This window comes from Xiphophorus hellerii, chromosome 18 (genome assembly GCF_003331165.1).
Source record: "Xiphophorus hellerii strain 12219 chromosome 18, Xiphophorus_hellerii-4.1, whole genome shotgun sequence".
NCBI lineage: Eukaryota > Metazoa > Chordata > Actinopteri > Cyprinodontiformes > Poeciliidae > Xiphophorus > Xiphophorus hellerii.
This window is the reverse complement of record NC_045689.1, coordinates 25,133,425-25,155,013: the sequence shown is the minus strand read 5'-3', so window position 1 is coordinate 25,155,013 and position 21,589 is coordinate 25,133,425. Positions and strand designations below refer to the sequence as shown.

The window sequence follows — 21,589 nt, the reverse complement described above, 5'->3', positions numbered from 1 at the left end:
TCAATATATGTTCAGTAAATTCACAGCATGCATCCGGTCTTACTAATTTAGTTTTCCATCTGCTCAATTTTAGGTATGAAGCAAATTAAAATGTAGTAAAATACAGAATATTCAAAATTGATAAGAAATACAAGAAGCCTGACTGCTTAGTAGGAAAATATAAAGTACATAATTTGAGCAGGCAGCTGTATTTAATGTCCAATATTTAATATTTAATGTCTCATATCTAAATGCTCAGAGCATTTAGATATGAGAACCTCAACGTTAACCTTAAAGTCTTTTTCAACTTGAATTGGAATGATTAGTTTCCAAGGAGATAATATTGTCCTGAAAAAGACTTGAAGGCTTTGATTCAGATAATAAAATCTAAAAAAAGCTTTAGTTCTTTGTGTTTATTATTACAAAAACATAAGATATGACATATCTTATCAGTGTAGTTCTATTTGTAGAAACGACTTGCTACCAAAGGAAACCATGAATTGTTACTAGAGAATAACAAACATTTAGAAAAGAATCATATCTTTGAGCTGTGCAGGAGAATGAATACTTTGACTGAAAGAAAACATGTTTTTATAAACTAATTTCATGAATATTGTAGAATAAAAAAGTGGATACTATTTTTTTGCAAATTTAACCATACCGTTGGTTAGGAATGTGACTTCAAAAGAAATGAATATGAATAAACTCTAACATGGCCTGTACACAGGTTTTTGAACTAGACAAAACCTTTCAAATCAAGTAATCTTTAAAACTTTCCACTCAACAGATGCTGATTTGCAATTCCCTCTCTAAAAACAATGCATTTATGTTTTTAAATCTGCCCTCCAGGGGGCATCTGAATATATGGAAATAACATCCATCTAAAAAAAACAAACAAAAAAAAACAGAAGAATTTGAACTGAGTGGAAGGACATGAAGACATCTGAACAAATCCACTCTGATTAACCCGTCACTTTGTTCTTAAGAGCAAATGTCCAAAATGTGAGCCAATGGCATAACCTGGACACTCGTGCATTTTCTCTTTTAAACACTGAAGCACACTGCTGTGAAACGTTCGCGTCTGAATAACCGCACAACACGTCCGATAGAGTCACGTTTTATTCACAGAAATATAAAGTAGTATGTCAATTACATCACTTTGTACAAAATTGCACAGACTCTTCAAAACTCAGTCAGACAACAGAAAGTTCAGCTGTGGGAGAGTTACGTAGAGCAGAAAGAAGAGCGGTCGCTGATATGTGGGACGGGTCGGGGCGTTTTTTCTCTCTCCACTGTTTCATAAAGAAGAACCGGTTGTACATAAATAAGACTCGATAGGAAACATGTCATTTACATGGGTGAAGGAATAACTGGCTTTCAAAAAATAGGATTCTTATTGGCACATGAGCTGCTCCATTCACCTGTCCGCTGAAATCACATTCCAGGCTCGGTGGCCATACTCGATAAGACACGCTTAACTGTGTGTTTCCAATAAAAGTAGCGTTTTGGGGTTTTCTTTCTTTAAGAGAACAGTTTTCACATGAAACTTTTGCCATTTATAGTCTTTTTGGCAAACTGAACAAAAAAAAGTGTTTGTTTCTGGCCATCGCTACTGCCTGTCTGACGCAATAAACATTGTTAATTTTATCGTTCATATTGGATTCGCAAAATAACCCAAATTAGGTTGTTTTTCAAACTGCATGTTACATACTTTGAACGTAAATCAGTTATTTTCTTGAAATAATTTGCATAAAACCTCAGTTCGTACAGCAAAACCCCATCTTTCTATTCAAGCATGGCCACCTTGAAAACTTTGTCCTAGTCAATACCCACAAGCTTACCTGCAGAGCACACACAACAGTCCCCAACGCTGCCTTTCACACACACGCACGCCTACAGGCCCCCACACACACACACACACACACACGCGCATACACACCCAAAAAGAAAAGAAAAAAAAACATGTTGCAAGTCCCCCCAAATAAAGCTGGGTTTTGTTTATTCCTCAAAGTAATCTTATGTTAACAGAGAATCTAAACTATAGGTTACCACTGATGGTGATGAGTGTGAATACGGAACCGCCACCAGGACGGAGGAACCCGGAAAAGCATGTTTCAGAAACACCACTGCAGCACACACACACCCACACACACACACACACACACACACCATTAAAAATATCTGGACTCTAATACACTGCCACACATTCAGAGTAACAACCCGCTAACACGGGAGCCGTCCTGTCCGGTTCATAGAAACTATCTCAAACGTTTTAGCAAAACAAACACCTGACCTTGTGTCTGGATGTAGTGACCTCGCTGAAACTTTCAAAAACCTTTACAGGTGGCATTTTTAACATCCGGCCTTGCAAAGATAGCCATATCCCTCTAACTTTTCCCACAACTTGTCACTCTAAAATACAAACTTTAGTATATTTTAATTGGGGTTTTACGTGACAGATCAACACCGAGTTGTGCATGATTGTAAAGCAGATTGAAATTCACGAATGCCTTGTATTTATCTACACACATCATCTTTGACCAACTTCCCCGCCCCCGCTGAAGGAAAGAAGTCCCACAGCATGACACGGCTACCACTGTGTTTCCTCATGGGGATGATGTGTTCAGCATCATCATGTATAATGTTGGGCAAAAAGTTTAATTTCGTTCTCTTTCGTTGTCTCTTTCTACTACATGGATCGTGGTGCAGTAGAAAACTTGGAATATTGTTTTATAGCCTAATCTTGATTTAAAGTTCCAAGTTCTATGTGTTTCTTGGTCTTCTTGTTCAGTAACGTACTCCAGCTGTTCTGCGACGCCTCAGCAGAACAGCTGGACTTAAAATGAGATTAAGTTTTATGCAGGTGGACTGAGGGCGGTTGGCTACAGTGGACTTTTTCTTAGGTTTATCAGAGTAAAAGGGGGCAGACTTTGAATGTAAAACACATTTTTTAAATTTTCATTTGTAAAAATTAAAACAAAGATGTATCATTTTCCTTTCATCTCACAACTTACTTTACTTTGTTTTGATCTAACACATAAAATCCCTCTGACCGAATGTGGAAAAGATCCAGGGCTATGAATACGTTTGCACTGTAGATTTTAACCAGAGATTAAACTCACATTTTTAGGGGATGTTAATCGACTCCTCCTCCTCCTGCTTCAGTCTGTTCTGAGTTCAGGCTAACTGTCAGGCACCGAGGCCCCTCAGGCTGTTCAGGTTTAGGAAAAAATACCTCTCAGCTAACACAAACACATGTGCTAGCTGTCCCAGTGTTAGTGTAAAGACCCGGAGCCGGACTCTGAAGAGAAAATCCTCGGGGGACAGCGAGGATATCCGGGACAGATTCAAAGCAGCTTTACAAACATTAACAGGATGCTCCGAGGAACTGAGCGAGAGAGGCGGGGGGTTTCTGCAGGGTCATTTCAGACTCTCAGTCCTCTGGCAGGGCGGCGATACCGGCTCCGCTCCTGAGGAACTGTGGGAAAGGACGAGCAGAAAACGGACAGAGGAAGTGAATCGAAACCATATGACTCCATCTGCCTGCAATCATCCACACTATCAAGTTTTTCTATTTATTTATTTTTTTTTGTGCATCTTAACCTCTTGTTCTGTGTCCGTTACCCACGTCCTTGATATCAAGCCAAAAGGGGAATTTGTTAGCATGAACAGGCCGTTTGGCATCATTTGCTTCCCAGGAAATTTCCCTGGAACAAAAATAAGCCGAGGAAATGAGGAGTGATTTGGATCAGGGTTTTGTTGTTATTGTTGTTTCTTTAAATGTGCGGAGTTGTCCTTGACACCTTGTGTTTTCAGGACGTAAACAAGCCAAACGTTTTTGTTTCTTTTTTTTTTTTAGGATGGTTGCTTAGTAGAAGGAGTACTGGTTCTCCACGGCGCGGGCCCTGCGGGTCCCGTCGGCGTCGTGGTAATCCTCGGACGCTCCGCTCGACGCCTCCAACAGGCGCTCGGAGCTGTTGCTCCGGCTCTGCAGGCCGCCGCCGCCCAGCCCCGTTCCGGGGTCGCTCCGGGAGAGGGACGGCAGGGCAGTGGGCGAGGACGAGGTGCTGGAGGACAGGGGCCCGTCGGACGAAGGCCCCACAGGAGCGGCAGTTCCGGGCGGGTGAAGGGCCGGCTGGACGGGATCCGTTCTGCAGGACGCATCCCGAGGAGGAGTGAAAACCGGAGGCACGGTCGCATCTGTGGCAGAACAAAGAAAGTGTTTTAAAAAGTGGACACGTATGTAGAAATGAAACAACAACTCTGGTCGCTGTTCGCTGGTCCTCCTGGAAAGTCAGGAGTCAAAGGCTCCTTCATGAATCGGCATGTAAACACAGGCAGTGTGTGCCTCCTTTATTATCCCTTCTCTTAGTGGGCAAGAACACCAACAACACTGAGGCCAAAGACATGCCTGAGCAGCGCATCAATACGGCCTTTTACACCTCGAATGAAACCCTCGCTTTATTTGCATGCGAGCGAGTGGATGAGTGTGTGTAGGACCCGCGTCTGGAAAAACAGAGGGCCTCTTTGTGACCGTCGGGATGGAGTCAGAGTCCAGGCCTGCATGCAAAACTTCAGCTGTATAATTCCCCTCCCCTTACTCTGCTGCACAGAGGGGAGGGGGAGCATTTATCCAAGGAGGGTGGTAGGATGAGGGAAGGTCAAAATCTGCCATCCATCAACACGAGCAGCCACCTGCAAGTTCCTCCTGAATTGCATTTAGTTGGTTAAAGAGATTTTAGCTGATATACGTCATTTGAAATCACATTAAGGTCCAAACAGTCAGTGGCTATTCAGGACGACCGACGGTCATGATAATATGCAAAAGCTCTACAAGAACAGGCTTCAATGTGCTTTACTCGGATTTTCTGCAATTACAATGCAAAGCAGAGCGTAAAAATGGAGAGTAGGAGAAATGATACATGTTTTTAGAATAATAAAAAAAGAAACATGAATCTCTAGATTATTTTTAGAACTCAATTTGTTCCAAGTCTCTTAGGTTCATCTCCAGCAGCTTTGCAAATCTAGAGGTGAAAGTTTTCATCAGTTCTTCTGTGCAAAAATCACTAACAACTCAGTCCGATTGAATGTATAGAGTCTATAAACATCCATTTTCAAGCCTTTGAAATCAAGTCGGGACTTTGACTGGGTCATTCTAAAAAATCTGTTTTGATATTTACCGGGGTTGTCGAGAGTCTGGCTAGTTTGGCCCAGATGGTTGATGCATATGGGTACTTTTTTTTTTTAAAGGAATTTTCACCAACAAAATAAAATCTTATAAAAGTATTTGTCTTCTTTAAACGGGGAGCTATTGTGCATTTTCCAAGTTCATGGTGTCATTTTGTAGCACAATCAAGTAACTTTGTTACCTTCATTTGATATGAAAATGCTACATATATACAACATGACTAGAAAAGAAATTGAACTTCACAATGTGACACCTGGAAATTGTGTCTCTGTCTCTTTAAGGAGATCCTGTCCTTTCTGAGATGCCTTCAGCATCACAACAATGCTTCTCAATATGCCTTTTACGATCATTCACAGGAGACTGAGTAGTAGGTCATATATTGTGCCAGGTGTTTGCTAAGTGCCGCTGCCACTAGTCTGGAGGAGCAAAGTGAGATCTTTAAAGCACTCCTGAATGGCTGGGTTGGAGGATTTCTCAAACATGCATGAAAGAATCAAAGCAACACTCCAGCTATGTTTTTGATGAGGGAATAACATTACGACATTACGTAAAGCTCAAAGCTGATTTTACATAATTCCCCCGTCCCCTCTAACAACACATTACTTTTATTATTTTTAAGTAGGACCACAAACATCGCCCTTGCTTTATTTAATGTTCTCCTTTTCCGATCAGCTAACTTTATCCCTATCCTTTTTATTCACAAATTTTCTACAGTAAATCTCTGAGCCCTTTTCCTAACAGTTGTATAATGTACAGACATTAAACTAAACACATAGAGTTAAAAAGGAGTTATTTTTGTTGTTTTAAGGGAGCTACAATACTAATAAATACCCCATTTAGGTTATATTTTGTACAAAAAGTGGGAAGCAATCAATTATTTCCCTCAGTATGTGGTTGTGACTACACAAGATGACTTTTGTAAGACCCTCTATGTGTTATATGTGGCCTGTTCAAGTCTGCGTGTCGACATACCTGCAGCGGAGCTTCGCTGAACCTGCACATACGAGCGTAACGTGATGTCGGCCGATCCGCCGGACTCCAGGGGAATCGGGTGGGCGTGGAAGTGTCTCAGCATGTCCGTCACAGTGTGGAACCACAAGTGGTGGACATGGCACTGGCCGTTCTCATTAACGGACAAACGTAAATGCTGCAGGGAGCAGAGAGAGAGAGAGAGAATGAACAGAGAATGTTGCCAAGGTAAAGAAAAGATTTTAAAATCAGTCAAAAAAAAGGAAAGAAAATGGGCCAGCTGATGCACAGAAACCCGGACAGAGGACACTATCTTAAGAAGCGTCTTGTTGCGGGAGAAGAGTGACAGCATCCCGAGGCTGACACCAGGGGAAATGATGGCAGCTGACACTTCCTCAGCACAGCCGACTGGCAAGATGTGATGGCCTGGGATCACGTTACATAAGAGAGCAAAGAGCTCTGATGTTACAGAGACTTTCCTAGGAAATGACAACTTAGCTGGCTGTCAGCTGCAGAGGCTAAAAGTATTGGGTTAAATCTGTTATTCTGGATGCCTAATGTCAATTATCCTAATTAAACAATACATTATTAGGGTTTTGCTAGTTTCAGGACAGGCTTTCAGGTTTCACCAACTGAAATGTAAGACTTTTTAAGAACATTATGAATGAAATTTAAGACCTACATCTCAACACAAATGTACAAGAGAAATGCACATATATTTTTTTTTTCAGGGGACCAAAATAGTAAAATTTCTGTTGTCTTTTTGTGACTCTTGGCAGCAAAGGCTTTATACTTCTGACCCGTCATATCACTCTCGACAAACTTTAGCCTCATAGGGTTGAGCTTTTTTTTCACATAATGTTTGCAACCTCATATGGTTCGGCAACAGAATTGATCCAGTAGCGAAGACGAATGCAAATAAATGTATACTTTCCCATGATACATACAAGAAAGCAAGCTAGCTGGCTAGTTGTTACTGACGGCTTTAACTGCCTCCAGACACAGGAAGCAGTGAGTGACGACGCCTCACTGCGACTCAAACTTTTGTCTGATACAAAACCCCTGTAAGAGAAAACCTGCATCGGCAAAAAATGCAAGACTTGTCGTAAGCATACATAAGGCCATCGTACATTTTCTTTACTCAATTGTTTTAAGGCCTTAATTTAGATTAATGAATATACAACTTTTTAAGAATGCACAGACACCCTGAAAGAGATGACAGAATCCACCATTTTAAGGTGCTCCTGTCCTCATAAGGTCTCACCTTGGCTTTGCCCTGGAAGTTGAAGGTGAGGACGTACTCGCCCGGCCGCGTCTCGCTCTGACGAATCACGAAGAGCCCGTGGCTCCTGGTCCCGCCTGCAAGCACCAGCTGAGCCGCTCGAACACGAGACAGAGTACCGTGAAACCATGGGTAACCTGCCAAACTGGCATCGCCCTCTGGCTCCTTTGTTCCTTCGCCACCACCTGTGCAATGTCACAAGTTAGTTGTTTTGGGGTTTTTTGTATGGTTTCTTGAAAAAGCGTTCCAACACTTAAACGTTATGTTTTCGTCATGTCACATTGACAAATTAATTGTATTTTATAGGTTTAGCTACGTAATAGGTGAACAGATATATTAGTTCAGGTGTGTCCAAAGGGCGGCCCGCCAAACTTTGGAGAGATATTTTAGGCAAAGTTAGACTATAAAACATTATAACAATCTTTGAACGTCTGACAAACAACTGTTTAATCCATTGACTGAAAAATGGAAAGAGTATGACATAACTGGAACCTTAACAAAATGATTGCTTCCTGGAGGCAAGAACTCAGTTTAGGTTTTAAATTTTACCCAATTGATAACGTTCGGCTAACGCTATAAAGCTTACCAGAAATCGTTTGTGCTGTAAACGAACAGACTCTTACTGCGGAGAAGGGACAGTTCTTCTCTTCTGTTTCAGCTCAGAAGTACTGAGCTGAACAAGATGGTTAATGTTATTTCGATATTTGGACGGACTGAACGGCTTTTTTCACTTCCTCAGCTGCCATTGCTAAATCTACAGGCAGACTACAATACTAAAACAGCGCGGAAAATCAACATCAATCATTCTCGTCTTCATCTGTTCGCTGACTGCCCTGGTATATATCAAATTCACCACAGGAATCCATTTCAATGGGAGAAAGCCCGAACAGCTGGAGATGAGAATCAAGTGGAATAACCAACCTACTCAGTCACATAAGATCCCAGTAAAATACATAAAAGTTTGCAGTTGAAATGTGACAGATTTTCATAAAGTTCAAGTGTCGGCCATATTTCTGAGAGAAAAAGCAAAGCGGCGTTCTGCTACCTGAAGAAGCGTTGGAGCTCTGGGCCTCTGCGGACTGCAGGAAGCGCTCTAAAGGCATGTGTGAAGGGTGCTGAGTGAAGGGAGGCTCCCTGCATCGAACTGAGGGGGCGCTGTAATGATCTGCTGCTGTGGGACAGGACCTCTCTGGAGCACGATACACACCTAAAAAGTGTATTTTTATATATATATATATATATATATATAAATCAGGACCTTTCTTCCAGCATCAAAGCATGTAAACACTGTTCAAAGTGCAGCGTAGAGTGAAGTCTCAGCTCACCCTCGGAAAGCAGCTCGCAGCTGCAAGAGGCCACCATGGAGCAGTCTTTGGAGGCCTGACCGTGAGGACATGACGCCAGCTCGATGTCATCGCCGCTGTCTCTATACACAAGGAGGCAGGTCAGAGCAACCGCAAGAGCGTATACACAGGAGCAAACAAACATTAGCCGTATCCTATCATGGTCCTGCGCGCCACCACTTCCTGCAAACGGCGAAACAAATAATCTTTCTGTTTACATAAGGACCTGTGCCGACAAACGTCCAACTAATCCAAAAAAACTGAGCGGCACAAACCTGCCCATGTTTGTTGCTCAAACAGCCTGTCAAAAAGTCCAGTAATTGGATGATTAATGACTGTGTGTGTTTCCCTTTCCCCTCTCCCTCCGCTCCCCTCCCCTCACTTCCTCCCTCCGTCTTCAGTCAACAACAAATATTTATCTGCCAGTTTACCCGGGGTCTATGCAGTCCTGGATATCAGCAACCCAGGAGTTTTTCTGCAGAGAGTCGATGGTTTCCAGGATGTACTCCCCCCCATTCTCCACCTGTGAAAGCAGCCAAAAACATCAGTCACACACTGAGCTTCGTTCACTGCATCATATCGCAGCTCTGCCTGTTTTGCAACTTCTCCAGCTTGAAGTCACCTCTGTGCTGCCGCGTTTCTCCCCATTTTGGGGGCATTTTAAGCGACTCGGTTGGCGTAAGCGTGGAGCTTGGGCAGAGCGTACCTTCAGAACAAAAGTGTTGTCCTTGTCGGGCATCTCCAGCGGCATGGTGGTCCTCACCTCCACGATCGCTGAGAGGGGGATGCTCACTTTAGGCTTTGAACACTAAAACCCAACAGACAAACGGACTCGTTAAAGCTCACACGTTGCTCTGCGTGCCTAATTAACAACAAGACAAAGATAGTCTAGATTTTATTTTATTTTTTTAATAATTTGCTGCTGATTTAGAATCTCTAAAATTAGATTCGCCTGAAAGAAGTCAAATAAAAGTCGGACCTGTTTCCAGTTTACTCTAGTGTTGATTTGGATGGACGGGCAGACAGTAGAGGTTGTGGACTTAAAGTTTTACGATTGTGATAACAATAAAAGTGGCGATATTAACTATTTAATCAATTTTTTAAAAATCCCACAAACAGATATTACAACATTCACATATGCGATACGTCTCTTTAGGACTCAAGTCACATGAAGAAGTGTGTTTTGTATCACTAAACTGCACACAGCAAACTAAACTAAACCAACAATACGGTCAGGTTAAACTCCACCAACTGGAAGTTATTGTGACAATCAATCAAAATTCTTATCTTGATAATAAATTTATCACAATAAATTATAAAAGACACAATAAATGTCCCTAATGGATGGATGGATGCACAAATAGACTGATGGACGAATGGCACTAACACAGGTTTCTGGAAATTAATTTAAAAAAGAAATTCCCAGCTCTTCTGTGTTGAAGGAAAACACAAATGCTTCTCTGAAAACAGTCAAGAAATGAGTGAACCAGCAGCCAAACACCAAAGAAAAGAAAGTCTGAATCCCTGGAAGCTAAATATAAAGAAACAACTTTGATCCCATAGTTACAGTTTTAATTCTCTTAAAAACAAAAGCTTCCCTTTCAAACAAGTCGACTGTAAAAGCGTGGACCCGGTAGTTAGAGCGCCACATCTGCAAATATAATTAAACCAATGATCGGAAGAAGGAAGCGCAAAAACTCTGCTCTGGGCCAAGTCATTAACGGACCACACCACACTTCATCCCAGCAATCTCTCCTGCAGGCTGACAAATAAAACATTCAACAGGACAAGTTTACCAGGGCGACGACACGGGGAGGGCAGGTCCCGGCAGGCCCTCTGCAGAGCCACATGGTAATCTTCAATCAGAGTCCGTGAGCATGTTCAGGGCAGCAAATGGCGTGTATTTTGTGCGCATTTATTTACGTGTGTGTGTTGGGAGGGGGAGACGGAGCACGGAGGAGGCTGAGCGATCGTCTGGCAGCGGCTTATCAGCTGATCTGTCTGGAGTAACGCTGCACTCATCTCAACCTGCCTGTGCAGCTGGCTGCCATCCACACCCACAATTCCCTTTTTTATTTCCTGGACCAAATGTCAAAAATAAATAAATAAATAAAAATCACTTCCTGTATTAAACCACCCTGTTTGGGGTGAGACCAGCCTCTGAGGGAACCGTCTCCTTAAAAGTGTCACTGGTTCTTATGGGCCGAGGTAAAGATGGGCAAAAAGGTCTCAACCTGTTTTTAATGTGTTACTGCATGGAGTAATGCAAGATAAATGCAGGGGTTTGTTTCTGCTCAGTTCGTGAAATCAGGCAGTTCTATAAGGTTCCAGAGGTTTCCCACAGGGTTACACATCCTCCACCATACTTAACCAAGGGCATGAAGTGTTTTTCATTCATGTTTTAATTGCTATTCTGACTGCATGCAAGTAGGAGCAGCTGTCGTAGTTATTTCCTGAGTTATGAAACGCACGTGAAGAAAACTGATGATTTTACAGGAATTTTTACAGTTGCAACAGGTTTGGTAATGGAGGTGTCACAATTTATTTATTTTTTGATGTTTCTCTAAATTCTTCAGGGATAAATTATGATGTTCTGACACAATACTAGTTTATTTTATGACTTTTTATTCGTCTATGTGAGAGTTGGTCCAATAAGAGAAGAAACAATCGTGCTAAAAACATCAAGACACCACGAATGAAAAAGTGTGGGGTGGCATGCAAATAATACATTTAGGTAACTTTAAGTTTTAATTTTAAGAACTTTTACAAAACATGATCTCAAACTTTGGAAGATATTTAAGATGGATTTATTTTATTATAATAATTTATATTCTTGTAAAAATGTGCTACTCTTGAATGACTTTGCCCTCATTTATCCAACTTTCCAACAGTTTTTCCTTCCACCTAACTTTCCGTTAATATTCCTGGATTCAGCAATCTAATCAGCCAGCGTCATTAGCAGTTCGACTCTCTACCCGTCTCTGTCTGTCGTGTTCCTACGTGTGCTGTGAAGCGGAGTGAGAGTGTGCGGCGTCATGACGCAGACCGTCGGCGCTGCGTTGTAGAGGAGCCGGCAGATTGATGACCCCTGGCAGGAACCGGGGACTCGGCGCGAGTGAGACTTTCATGAGTCAGTTTATCTCTCCAGCACTTCGGAGCGACCGCTGCTGTGATTTGTAACACGTGAATGGGACGGTGGTGATGAAAGACATGTGTGTTTAATGAACCTGTCGTCCAGGCGGCAGATTAACACCATGAAGCTAAATTATTCCTCTTTATTTGTTCCTCTTGTGGTTCTCGCTGGCTGGGCAGAGAGTGAGGTCACCCTCTAAACTATTTTTGGTTCCTTTTTCCTGCTTGTCCCGGCACCTGGCTCGCCCAAGATGGGGAAGCAATCAATGTGAACATGAAAAAGAAACTCTAAGATCCTCTTGCCTTATAAAAATCAATGAGGCCGCCTCTGGATGTCTCTGCAGCCTCCCTCCTTTTCCCACCTGTCCTCACCGCTCTGCTGCCCCAAGCAGCCGCTTCCACGTCCCCACCAGCCACGACCGAAGGACAGCAGCAGATTTACACGCACTCAGCCGCACAGCCTCCTGGCCTACTAAAGGTCACGGGGCAACGATGTGGAAATCCCATGCAGCCAAATGCGAAAGGTGCACGCATGCTCAGGAGCGTGTGGCTGTGACCCGCGCTGCAGCGCCGGATCGCATAGCTGAATTTTAATCTGGCATTCAGGAAGGGCTGCAGCTCCCGCTTACTGTCATCATTGATTTTTTTTTTTTTTTTTTTGCTCTTCTACACTGCAAAAACACAAATCTTACCAAGTATTTTTGGTCAAGCTTCTAGTATCTTGGTACACTTGAAATAAGACAAAACTAACCTAGAAGTAACTTTTCAGCAAGATATATTAGTTTGATTTAAGTCAATAACTCCTTAATATCGGTGAAAAAAAATCACTAGTTATATGTCAAATAATCTGCCCGTGAAACAAGACATATTTCCTATATTATAAGATAAAATGTCTTGTTCCACTGGCAGATTATTTCATATATAACTACTGCTTTTTCATCAATATTAAGGAATATTGACTTAAAACAAGATCCTATATATCTTGATAAAAAGTTACTTCTAAGTTAGCACACTTCAAATAAGTCAAAACTAACTTGGTAAAATTTTGCGTTTTTGCAGTGCACTTAAACCTGAAGATAGTAAAAATGCACAAAACAGAGATAAATGGTATTTGATGATATTAAAGCTGTCTGTATGGCATCCCCGTAAAACAAAACGTGTAAAAAAAAACTCCATCTAGAATAAGAAAATGATGGAATCTTGGTTTTCCCTCACAGTCAGATCATCATTTGGTGACATAATCTATGTGTGTGTTTTATGCGTTATGGTACATTGCAAAGGGAAGAGGGGCTGCAGAAGATGTTGGTGAACAGAGCAGAGGCAAAACCTGATCACCAAGAGTGAGTCTAATCTGAGAATCTGCTGAAGATAGGAACATGCTACGGATTAAGCACAACAACTTAGGTTTTATCTTATGCGCTGAATAAATGTAAATGGATATAAATTCAACCTTTTACACCTCGCCAGCAGGGCGACGCCACAAGTTGCAAGCCACTCTCTTTCAGTTCTGTAATCGCAGAACACGCAGGGAAAGCTCAACGGATCGACTTGTGTGACGTGAAAGGAGGAAGTGATCCAGGAGGAGAAAATTCGTGGATTACAGTGGATTTATCATCTGAAATGGATTTTAGTGTTTGTCAAGGTCAATGAAAGAGATACCAGTAAGGAGAGACTGTACTGGCTGCTGCCGCTTCGTCTCTTAGGACTCCTGAGAGAAATAAAACCCAAATACATAAATAAAAAGTTTTCCATAAAATGCTTTAGGCCAGAAGTTTTCAAAGTAGGTGAGACAGAAAATATAAACATGCACCTCAACTCAACTATATTGTCTCTCTTATTTCGGTAAACCTTTTGCAGTTGCTTCATGCTATTTTCATACATGTTTCACTGGTGTTGTAGGTGTTGCTTTAGCTATGCGTAGCACCTCATGATATAATGATTCAGTTGCCATTATTTTTTACTTTACTTTAGGACATTCCCCCATTAAAAAGCTCTCTTTACAGACAAAACGGAACCATGGAAACAAAAGTGTAAATAATCATGTTCATACTTCTTTCTTTTTTTTAAATTTTGCTTGGTTCACACTGTCACTCACCATCATCGCTTTAGCTACTAAAAATCGATCATTTTTTCTCTCTGGCATGAGCTTGTTGAAGTTGGCTAAGTGTTTGCAGTTGCTTTTTCTGGTTTATTGTTCTCACCTTTTTTTGAGATAATATACCTGAACCAAGAAACTGACTAGAAAAATGTGCCCACGACATCAGCATACCTTTGGAGGAACGTAGAACTCCAGCAGGAACTTCTCCCCTCCGTCCTCCCGCTTGGTCTTCCTGAGCAGCAGGCGGCACTTCTGCCACTGCGCGGCGCCCACACAGTTCGTGTCGTCGGCCACCATGTACCTCAGCGCCCCCTCCCTCTGGATCTCCAGCAGCTCGGCCTTGTGGCCCTGGGAACTCCGGGGAAGCCTGAGCTTCTGGGACCACTTCTCGCCCCCTCCCGCCTCGCCTCCCGCCCCGTTGGCCCTCCTGGCTCCCGAGGGGGCGTCGGGCTCCGGGGAGGCCCGTCTGTGCCACATCTCCTTCACCCCGTCCACGACACACAGACTCATGTTCCTCAGGGAGAAGCCTTTCTTGAAGCGAGCCTTCGGGTGGCTGACAGACACGTCCTCTGAGCTGCGCGACTGTCCCAGAACGGACATCTTGTGGTTCTGTGAACCCCTGGAGGAGGTGCTGCCGCCACCGCCTCCCCCGTCCATCCCTCCGCCTCCACTGTCCATGCTGTCCAGAGACTCACTCGAAGCCCCAGTGTCTTTGCGCCGCTGGTAGAGGTCGTGGCCGTAGGTCAGCGGGCAACCCTGGATTCCCAGGAAAGGAACGATGCTATACTTGGTCGCCGCGTTGCAGCCGTCCTCCCCCGGAGAGGACGCCCGTTTCTCCTTGGCCTGGGTCAGCGCCGCAGAGAAGCACTCAAGAAAGTGGTTGGCGAAGTGCTGCGAGAAGCTGGCATCGGCGCCGGGCGAGTCGTAGCACGGGTTCTCCGACAAGAAGCGCTGGAACTTGTCGGCGAAGTCGGCGGCCGAGGCTCTGGCGTGGAGCTCGCAGAACTCTCTCCAGTCGGGCAGCGGACACGAGGAGGAAAGCTCCGGGCTACCGGGCAGCACCGCTCCGTTCATCACTGGGCCATGCCAACCCACCGAGGAGAGGCTGAGGAGGAAGAAGAGGGAGAGAGACTGTCTGTCAGTGTGGATTAAACAGAAAAAAGAAAAGAGAAAGAAAGAGAAAACGCTGGCCTTGGATCACATAAAACAGCTGGGGAACAGCCTGCGTGTGAGATGGTGTCAAAAGGAAGAAGCAGACGTGTGAATGGAGCAGACTGTGAGCCAGCTTGCATGTATCACCAAGATGATATTTATAAGAAATACAGAAAAATACAATTCAAATTTGCTTGGTTTATTTGATGGGTTTTCTTTTTTTTTTTTGTTTGGACAGTGAGAAGATGCCCGAACCAGAAGGCGCCCAGTGAAGATGCTAACTCCACACAAAAGAACCCAGGATTCAAACCCAGAACCTCCATATTACCAAAAATCTGTATTTTAGTGCTCTGTTAGATCTTATTAATATAAGAAATGCACTGAAAATGCTTTTTGTGCTTGGCTGCCTCTGATGGGTAAGCTTGCAAGCAGGAAATCTCTCATCCACTCAGACAACATGTGCTCTCTTACAGGTCATGCTGACATCACTTGGTGTGGAAGTTGTTACTGATGGTTGAGAACTCTAATTTAGCAAACGCCAGAATTACCAAGGATTTTAAACATGTAGAGGAAGCTTCTAGAGAGAAAACTGTATTTTCAACAGGTACTACAGCTTTTTAAACACAAATTTAAACGCTAACAGATAACCGGAAGCTAATACAGAGACGTTTCCCTGTTTTATCACTTTAAGGAATCCAATTTTATCTTTCATAGAACATGTTGAATTAGGAAATGTTGACAGTCTTAAGGAAATCTCACACCTTATGTGAGGACATAAGTGAGGTTTACAGAGAACAATGTTTTTAGTTGGCCACGCTAATTATCCCAATCATGCTAAATGCTAACACAACATGCTAATGTTGCCGCTCTACTAATTTTGTCTTGGTTTTTAAATCGCAGTCAAATTAAGTTTAACTGCGAGGCACACACAGTGATGTCTCTAACCCTGATATAAAGAATATAAAAACGAACAGAGAAAGGCTTCTTTAAAAATGAATAAAAACAGTAAATGACTAGATGATATAAAGATGAAGCACAAAAGGTCTGAGCGAATAGCTATCTGTACGTCTCTGTAATTTATTTTGAATATATCTTGTAGAAGAAAATGAATGCCTTACCGTGTGGCACACTTCTATTTTCAAGTTTAAAAAGTTCTGTAATCTGTCTCGTAAAATAGAAAAGTTTACACTTCACTTTTATTTTAGTTGGCTTTTATTTACTGATGCCCCTGAAGGACGTTACTGTCCTAGTAAAGTTTCGACGGTTCTGACCTTTAGGATTTTATTTTAGCACAAAACAAACAACATGGTTAAAAGATATTTAGATTCAAGTAGATCACAGACAATTTTTAAAGACATTTTTACGTTTCCAATTCAATTCATGCTGAGAAGAAAAAGAAAAAAGCAAAAACATTGTTATTCAAGTCTGGCCATCTTGGAAGGGGAATAATAATGTGTTGAACACGCCCTCGTCAGATTTCCCATCAGTCCAACAGGAGACTCAGTGAAACCACAGAGATTCAGAGGGTTCTGATCCAAAAACATCCATCAGTTCCAGTTTATGACTTGCATCATTATGTTGTAAAGAAAATAATTATTGTTTGGTGCTTAATATAGCTAATCCACGACATGTGTAAAGGTATAGCCAACACTTTAATTTGGAATAGTTTCTGTTGAGCAGTTGGGAATTCAGCAGACAAAGCAGGGCCTTTTTTCCTCCCCCTTTTGACAGACACAGCAATAAAATTTACAATTCCGAGAGAGCAGAACAGACTTCTTGGCGCCTCTCGGCCAGGTCGGACGGAGATGGGCACGAAGTGGTTAGATAAAAACCAGACATCGGAGCTGTAAAGAAGGGGAGTTTCCGGGAGTTTCTAAGTTTCTAATTGGTCAAAGAACGGAACGCCTTGACTGCATATATTAAATAGGGAAACACCTCTTTCATTAAAAAGTACAGGTCAGCAAGCCAGCAAGAGAGGTTTTTTCCATCTTTTCCTCCACATTTTGGGCGCCTTTGTCTGTCTTTTGTGTTTCGTGTTGTCTGTTCTCTTGTCTGTATAAAATGTATATCTCTGTACCTCTGCAGCTTTGTTGTCGATTGCTTTGTATGAGATTAAACTCCGTGATCTGTGACGTCAACACGTTTTGTTGTTGTTTCGTTTTAACAGCACGCGGTTGCGGGTCGCTCATGGAGAACGCCGCTCGATCCCGGGCAAAAGGAAAAGAGGAAGGATCCAAAGGTTTTGTCCAAAGCTAGCATTTAATGATCCTCATTTTTTAATATTTGGGGGCTTCGTCCGGTTCTGGAATCTTGGCGGGTGGCGGTTTCTCCCCGATCGATCCGTCCGGCTGGTGCGGTAAGACGTTTTTTAATTACTCTTTTGTTGTGCGCAGCCACGCGGAGTTTCGGAGCTGCAAGGGTGGATAGTTTTGCTCTTAAAATAGTCTGTTGTTAGTTATAATTGGAATTTAACGATAGCCTGCGGTAGACTTTCAGTGTGTGGTACACTGTATGGAAATACGCATGTACAGCGGACCGTAGCGGGTTCAGACTGAGGATTTTGCGCTCCCTCAGTTGTAAAAGCTGGGTTTTCTTAAGTTTATGTCTTTTTCCCTGGAGACCCATGGCTGTGCTCCTTAAAGAAAGAAATTTAGGAATTGTGTATTTTGAAATAACCTGGGGTAGGTTTATTCAGTGTGTGGGACACTTTAAAAAATGGCTTGCGGGAAGCTTTGACAATAGTCTGAGGTAGACTGTTCAGGAATCAAGTATTAGTGTTTGGCACACTTTAAAAATAGCTTGCGGGAAGCTTTGACAAATAGTCTGCGGTAGACTTTATAAACGGCCTGCGGTAGGCTTTGATATGGTGCATTTTTTATTTTTTTGCCGGCATTTTATTTTTCCCCGTCTGTCTGTTACGTTTGTCTGAAAACGTGTTTATGTTTCTCTGTGTGTCGCGATCTGTGCTTGTTGCCGCGACACGTGGCTGTCTGCTCCAGAGCTCTGGGTGTGTGTATGTGTGTATGTGTGTGTGCGTATGTGTGTCTGCGTGTGTGTCTGTGTGGCCGTGTGTGTGCGCGTGCACGAGTTCGGGCTGGCTGTGTGTTTCAGCAGAGTGTTAAGTTGTTTGGATAGCGCTGTGTGTGTGAATTTGCATTGATTTTGCTGCGTTTTATTGTGAAGTTATTATGGACACTGAGTTGCGACACGTGCTATACGCTATTTTATGGTCGGGGTTCGTCTTAACGGGGAAAGTAGAACGATGGCGAAAACGTGGTCGTTTAGTTTAAAACATAAATAACTAAATAAAATAAATAGGAGTTCAGTACATAAAACTGGTACCAGAAAACAAAATTATTGGTTGTGGTTTGATTTTAACATAACTTTGAGATGTCTCTCTTTTTAAACGTGCACGGGGATTTAAAAGGTTACTGACGATTGGGGTTTAAAATTAATTAAATTGACACATGACAACATTGGACAATTTCTGAAGCTTCAGTAAATTTGATATAAACTTCAGTAAATTTGATATAAATTACAGTTAAATTTGATAGAATAATGACCACAGACTGACACTTGGGGACTGATGAAATTTTGACTGACTATAAAACCTGGCCAGATGTGTGTGTTTTGTGTTTTCTGTAATGTGTTGTGTGTTTTTGTTTGTGTTATAATTCATGTTGGTTTGACAGAGTGTGTGATTGGAGATAAAATACCATTTGGTATTTTATGTCATATAAATACTGAATTTTTCTCAGTGCTGTTTGATGGTGCAAAATTTCTAGTTTTTACAAACATCCTCTGTGTTAAATTGAACTAACTTCTTAAAATTAAACAATAACAGCAGTAAGTGTGACCTGCAGTGTACAGTTTGGAAGGTGATTAAAGGATAGAATCTTGATAAAATACATTATCTGAACAAATTGAAATTACAATATGGGTTCTACGGTTAAATAAATGAATAAATAAATAACGAAAGAAAGAATAAGCCAAGAAAATTAGGTCACAGAGGATTCTAGAAATGCTGTCTTGGCAAATTAATAGTTAAATACATAAATATGCTGAATGGATAAATAGATAAATACATAACTGATTAGGTACAGCTATGAAATAAATTAAATAAAAATTTATATAGACTTGAGAACTGAATAGTGGATATAATGTTAATTATTCCTTCTAAGGCTGTGAAGGTAGTAGGAAAATGGAATAACATACAATGAGTAAAATAGGATTTTTTTCATGAGTTGAGGATAAGAAAAAAAAAAAAAAAAACGAAGATTTTTAGAGAAACAGGCTCTAACTGTAAGAGGTAATTGTTCAGATAACAACAAACTGCAATATACAACTGACTCTAGATATTTTCACAATCAGTCTTTTTCAAACAGACCAAAACTTTAAGATAGATAAAATATTGTTAAATCTACAGGACTTACGGATAATTAGACAGGATAAATTAGAAGTCACTCTCTTGTTAAATAGAAATTGGTTAAATATAGAAAAGTTTGCTAAAATTTACAAGATTTGTTGTTGAAGGATAACATTAAGTTTGAAATAACTTATTGGTTAATAAATAAAAAAGATTATATGGAACTATTGTAGAGAATCAATATTAAACTGTAATACGAGATGATTCAATACTGCCTATAGACAGACGAGAGGGCTTCGAATAAAATAAAATAAGAAAATTAAGTAAAATAAATACATAGAACAAAACAAGAAGAAGCGACAAGTATGTTTATTTAAGATATGAGAATAATGGAGCTCAGGGAGGAGTTTCAAACCCCATTCACAGAAGTTCAGCACGGGAGAACAAGCTACAGCTGTGCTGTAATTTCTACCCCCACTAGATTCAACTAATTAACATGTGAAACCTTTTTGCATATCACTAATTTTAAGTACAAAGCAACCTCTGCTCACAGCAGCTCAGCAGAAAAGAACAAACAACTGTAAGGCAAATAATTTTCTCTCCCATCGTTTAAACTACCTCCTGGAAAATGTAAAATATAAGTTTGTAGCATCGAAACACTGAGTCGCCTGTCACACACAGACACTCTTGGTAATGATTTTCTGTGTTCCTTTCATATTACTTTATATATTAAGTAGTGAGTAATTTAGGATTTTAATCTTTACATTTCTTTACATTAGTCTGATTTTTTATTTGGCTATTTGTGTCAGTTCTTTGTTTATTTTGTTAAATATAACGAATTACTTTTTTTTTTTGAGTTATCAGTTTCCTCTGGACCCTTCACCAGGGGATAGGGAACTTTGGTCTTTAGTTTAATTTCTTTCATTTGTAGATTTGGTTATATTCTGACCAGTATTTTTCGAAATTTATCATTTTTAGATTTTCTTGACTAAGACTATATTTTTTTCTCTTTCAACGTCTCTCTGCCTGGTTTATGCATAACCTTCACTGAGTTTTTAATTGGTAAACACGTTTTGTCAAACACTGCTGAAAATTTTTGAGAAGTTTCTACAACGAATTATTTGATAATCATGAGAGTTAAATTGAATACTGAGTTTTGAAACTGTAATGTGAAATGTTTTTTGAACATAATAATCTTGAAGGTTTAAAGCATGCTACAATAAATTGTTCTGTTTGTTTTTGAAAGGTTTACTTTTTAGACGAGGGCAACGTTGCATATCGGTGGGATTTTTCTTAGCTTGAATAATAACCCTGTTTCATCAACATCGTTATTTCACATACTAGAAATAGTGATACATTAGCCAGTAATGTATCAAAGGGGGAGAAGATGCATGGGTTCATCTTTTATAATACTTAAACAAATTTTTGAAGAACATGTCTGATCTGTGCTACACATAAAAGTGAAAGGAAAATATTTTCTGGTAATATATGTGCTTATTTTAGATAGGTTTGAGTTGTTCTCCATTAAAAGATTTTCTGACAATGGGCTAACATATTTTGAGAAAATAGATAAATTTATAGTGATAATGAAGCATATTTTGGTTAATTAACTTGGGAAAATAATTATAGAAATTAAAATATTATTGTGTCAGCCATGTTCAGAGCATTAATTTAATGGAGCATGAATGTTTTAAGAAATGTTTTGAAGAATCTGTTCTTGATTAAAGTTATCACTAATCAGTAAAAGTACATAGGCGGGATTATAATGATTTTTGTAAACTTGATTTTGATTTTTTGATTTACATTCATTTACAACGAATTTGGATAAAACTTTAAATTCGACGACAAGTAAAAGCCTAGGTAATGTCGGTATATTTTGAAAATGTCTGGATTTGTTTCATTATAATTTCTCCAGGTCTAACTCTTTTGAATTTTGTTTCAGGAACGTATGTAAAATGATTTAGACAAATAATCAGTAAGATCTAGTTTCTTCTATGAAGGTAATTTAAACTGGACTGTTTAACTCACATTGTTATTCATTTTTTGGTGGTACATGTAAGCTTTACAACTACATTTTTAA

General features: G+C 40.8%; 1 protein-coding gene across 1 annotated transcript in view; it reads right to left on the bottom strand.

Annotated features, from left to right (window-relative positions):
• Positions 1–1,080: 1,080 nt before the first annotated feature.
• sh2b2 (SH2B adaptor protein 2) overlaps positions 1,081–21,589 on the bottom strand; it is a 34,206-nt gene continuing 13,697 nt past the window's right edge. Inside the window, exons 2-9 of the mRNA XM_032545251.1 lie at positions 14,163–15,096; positions 9,468–9,569; positions 9,193–9,284; positions 8,744–8,844; positions 8,464–8,625; positions 7,401–7,603; positions 6,140–6,314; positions 1,081–4,179 (exon numbers count right to left, since the gene is read on the bottom strand). Of these exons, the coding sequence (XP_032401142.1) occupies positions 3,848–4,179; positions 6,140–6,314; positions 7,401–7,603; positions 8,464–8,625; positions 8,744–8,844; positions 9,193–9,284; positions 9,468–9,569; positions 14,163–15,065 (2,070 nt within the window). The 5' untranslated portion in view covers positions 15,066–15,096 and the 3' untranslated portion in view covers positions 1,081–3,847. The remainder of the gene's footprint in view (positions 4,180–6,139; positions 6,315–7,400; positions 7,604–8,463; positions 8,626–8,743; positions 8,845–9,192; positions 9,285–9,467; positions 9,570–14,162; positions 15,097–21,589) is intronic.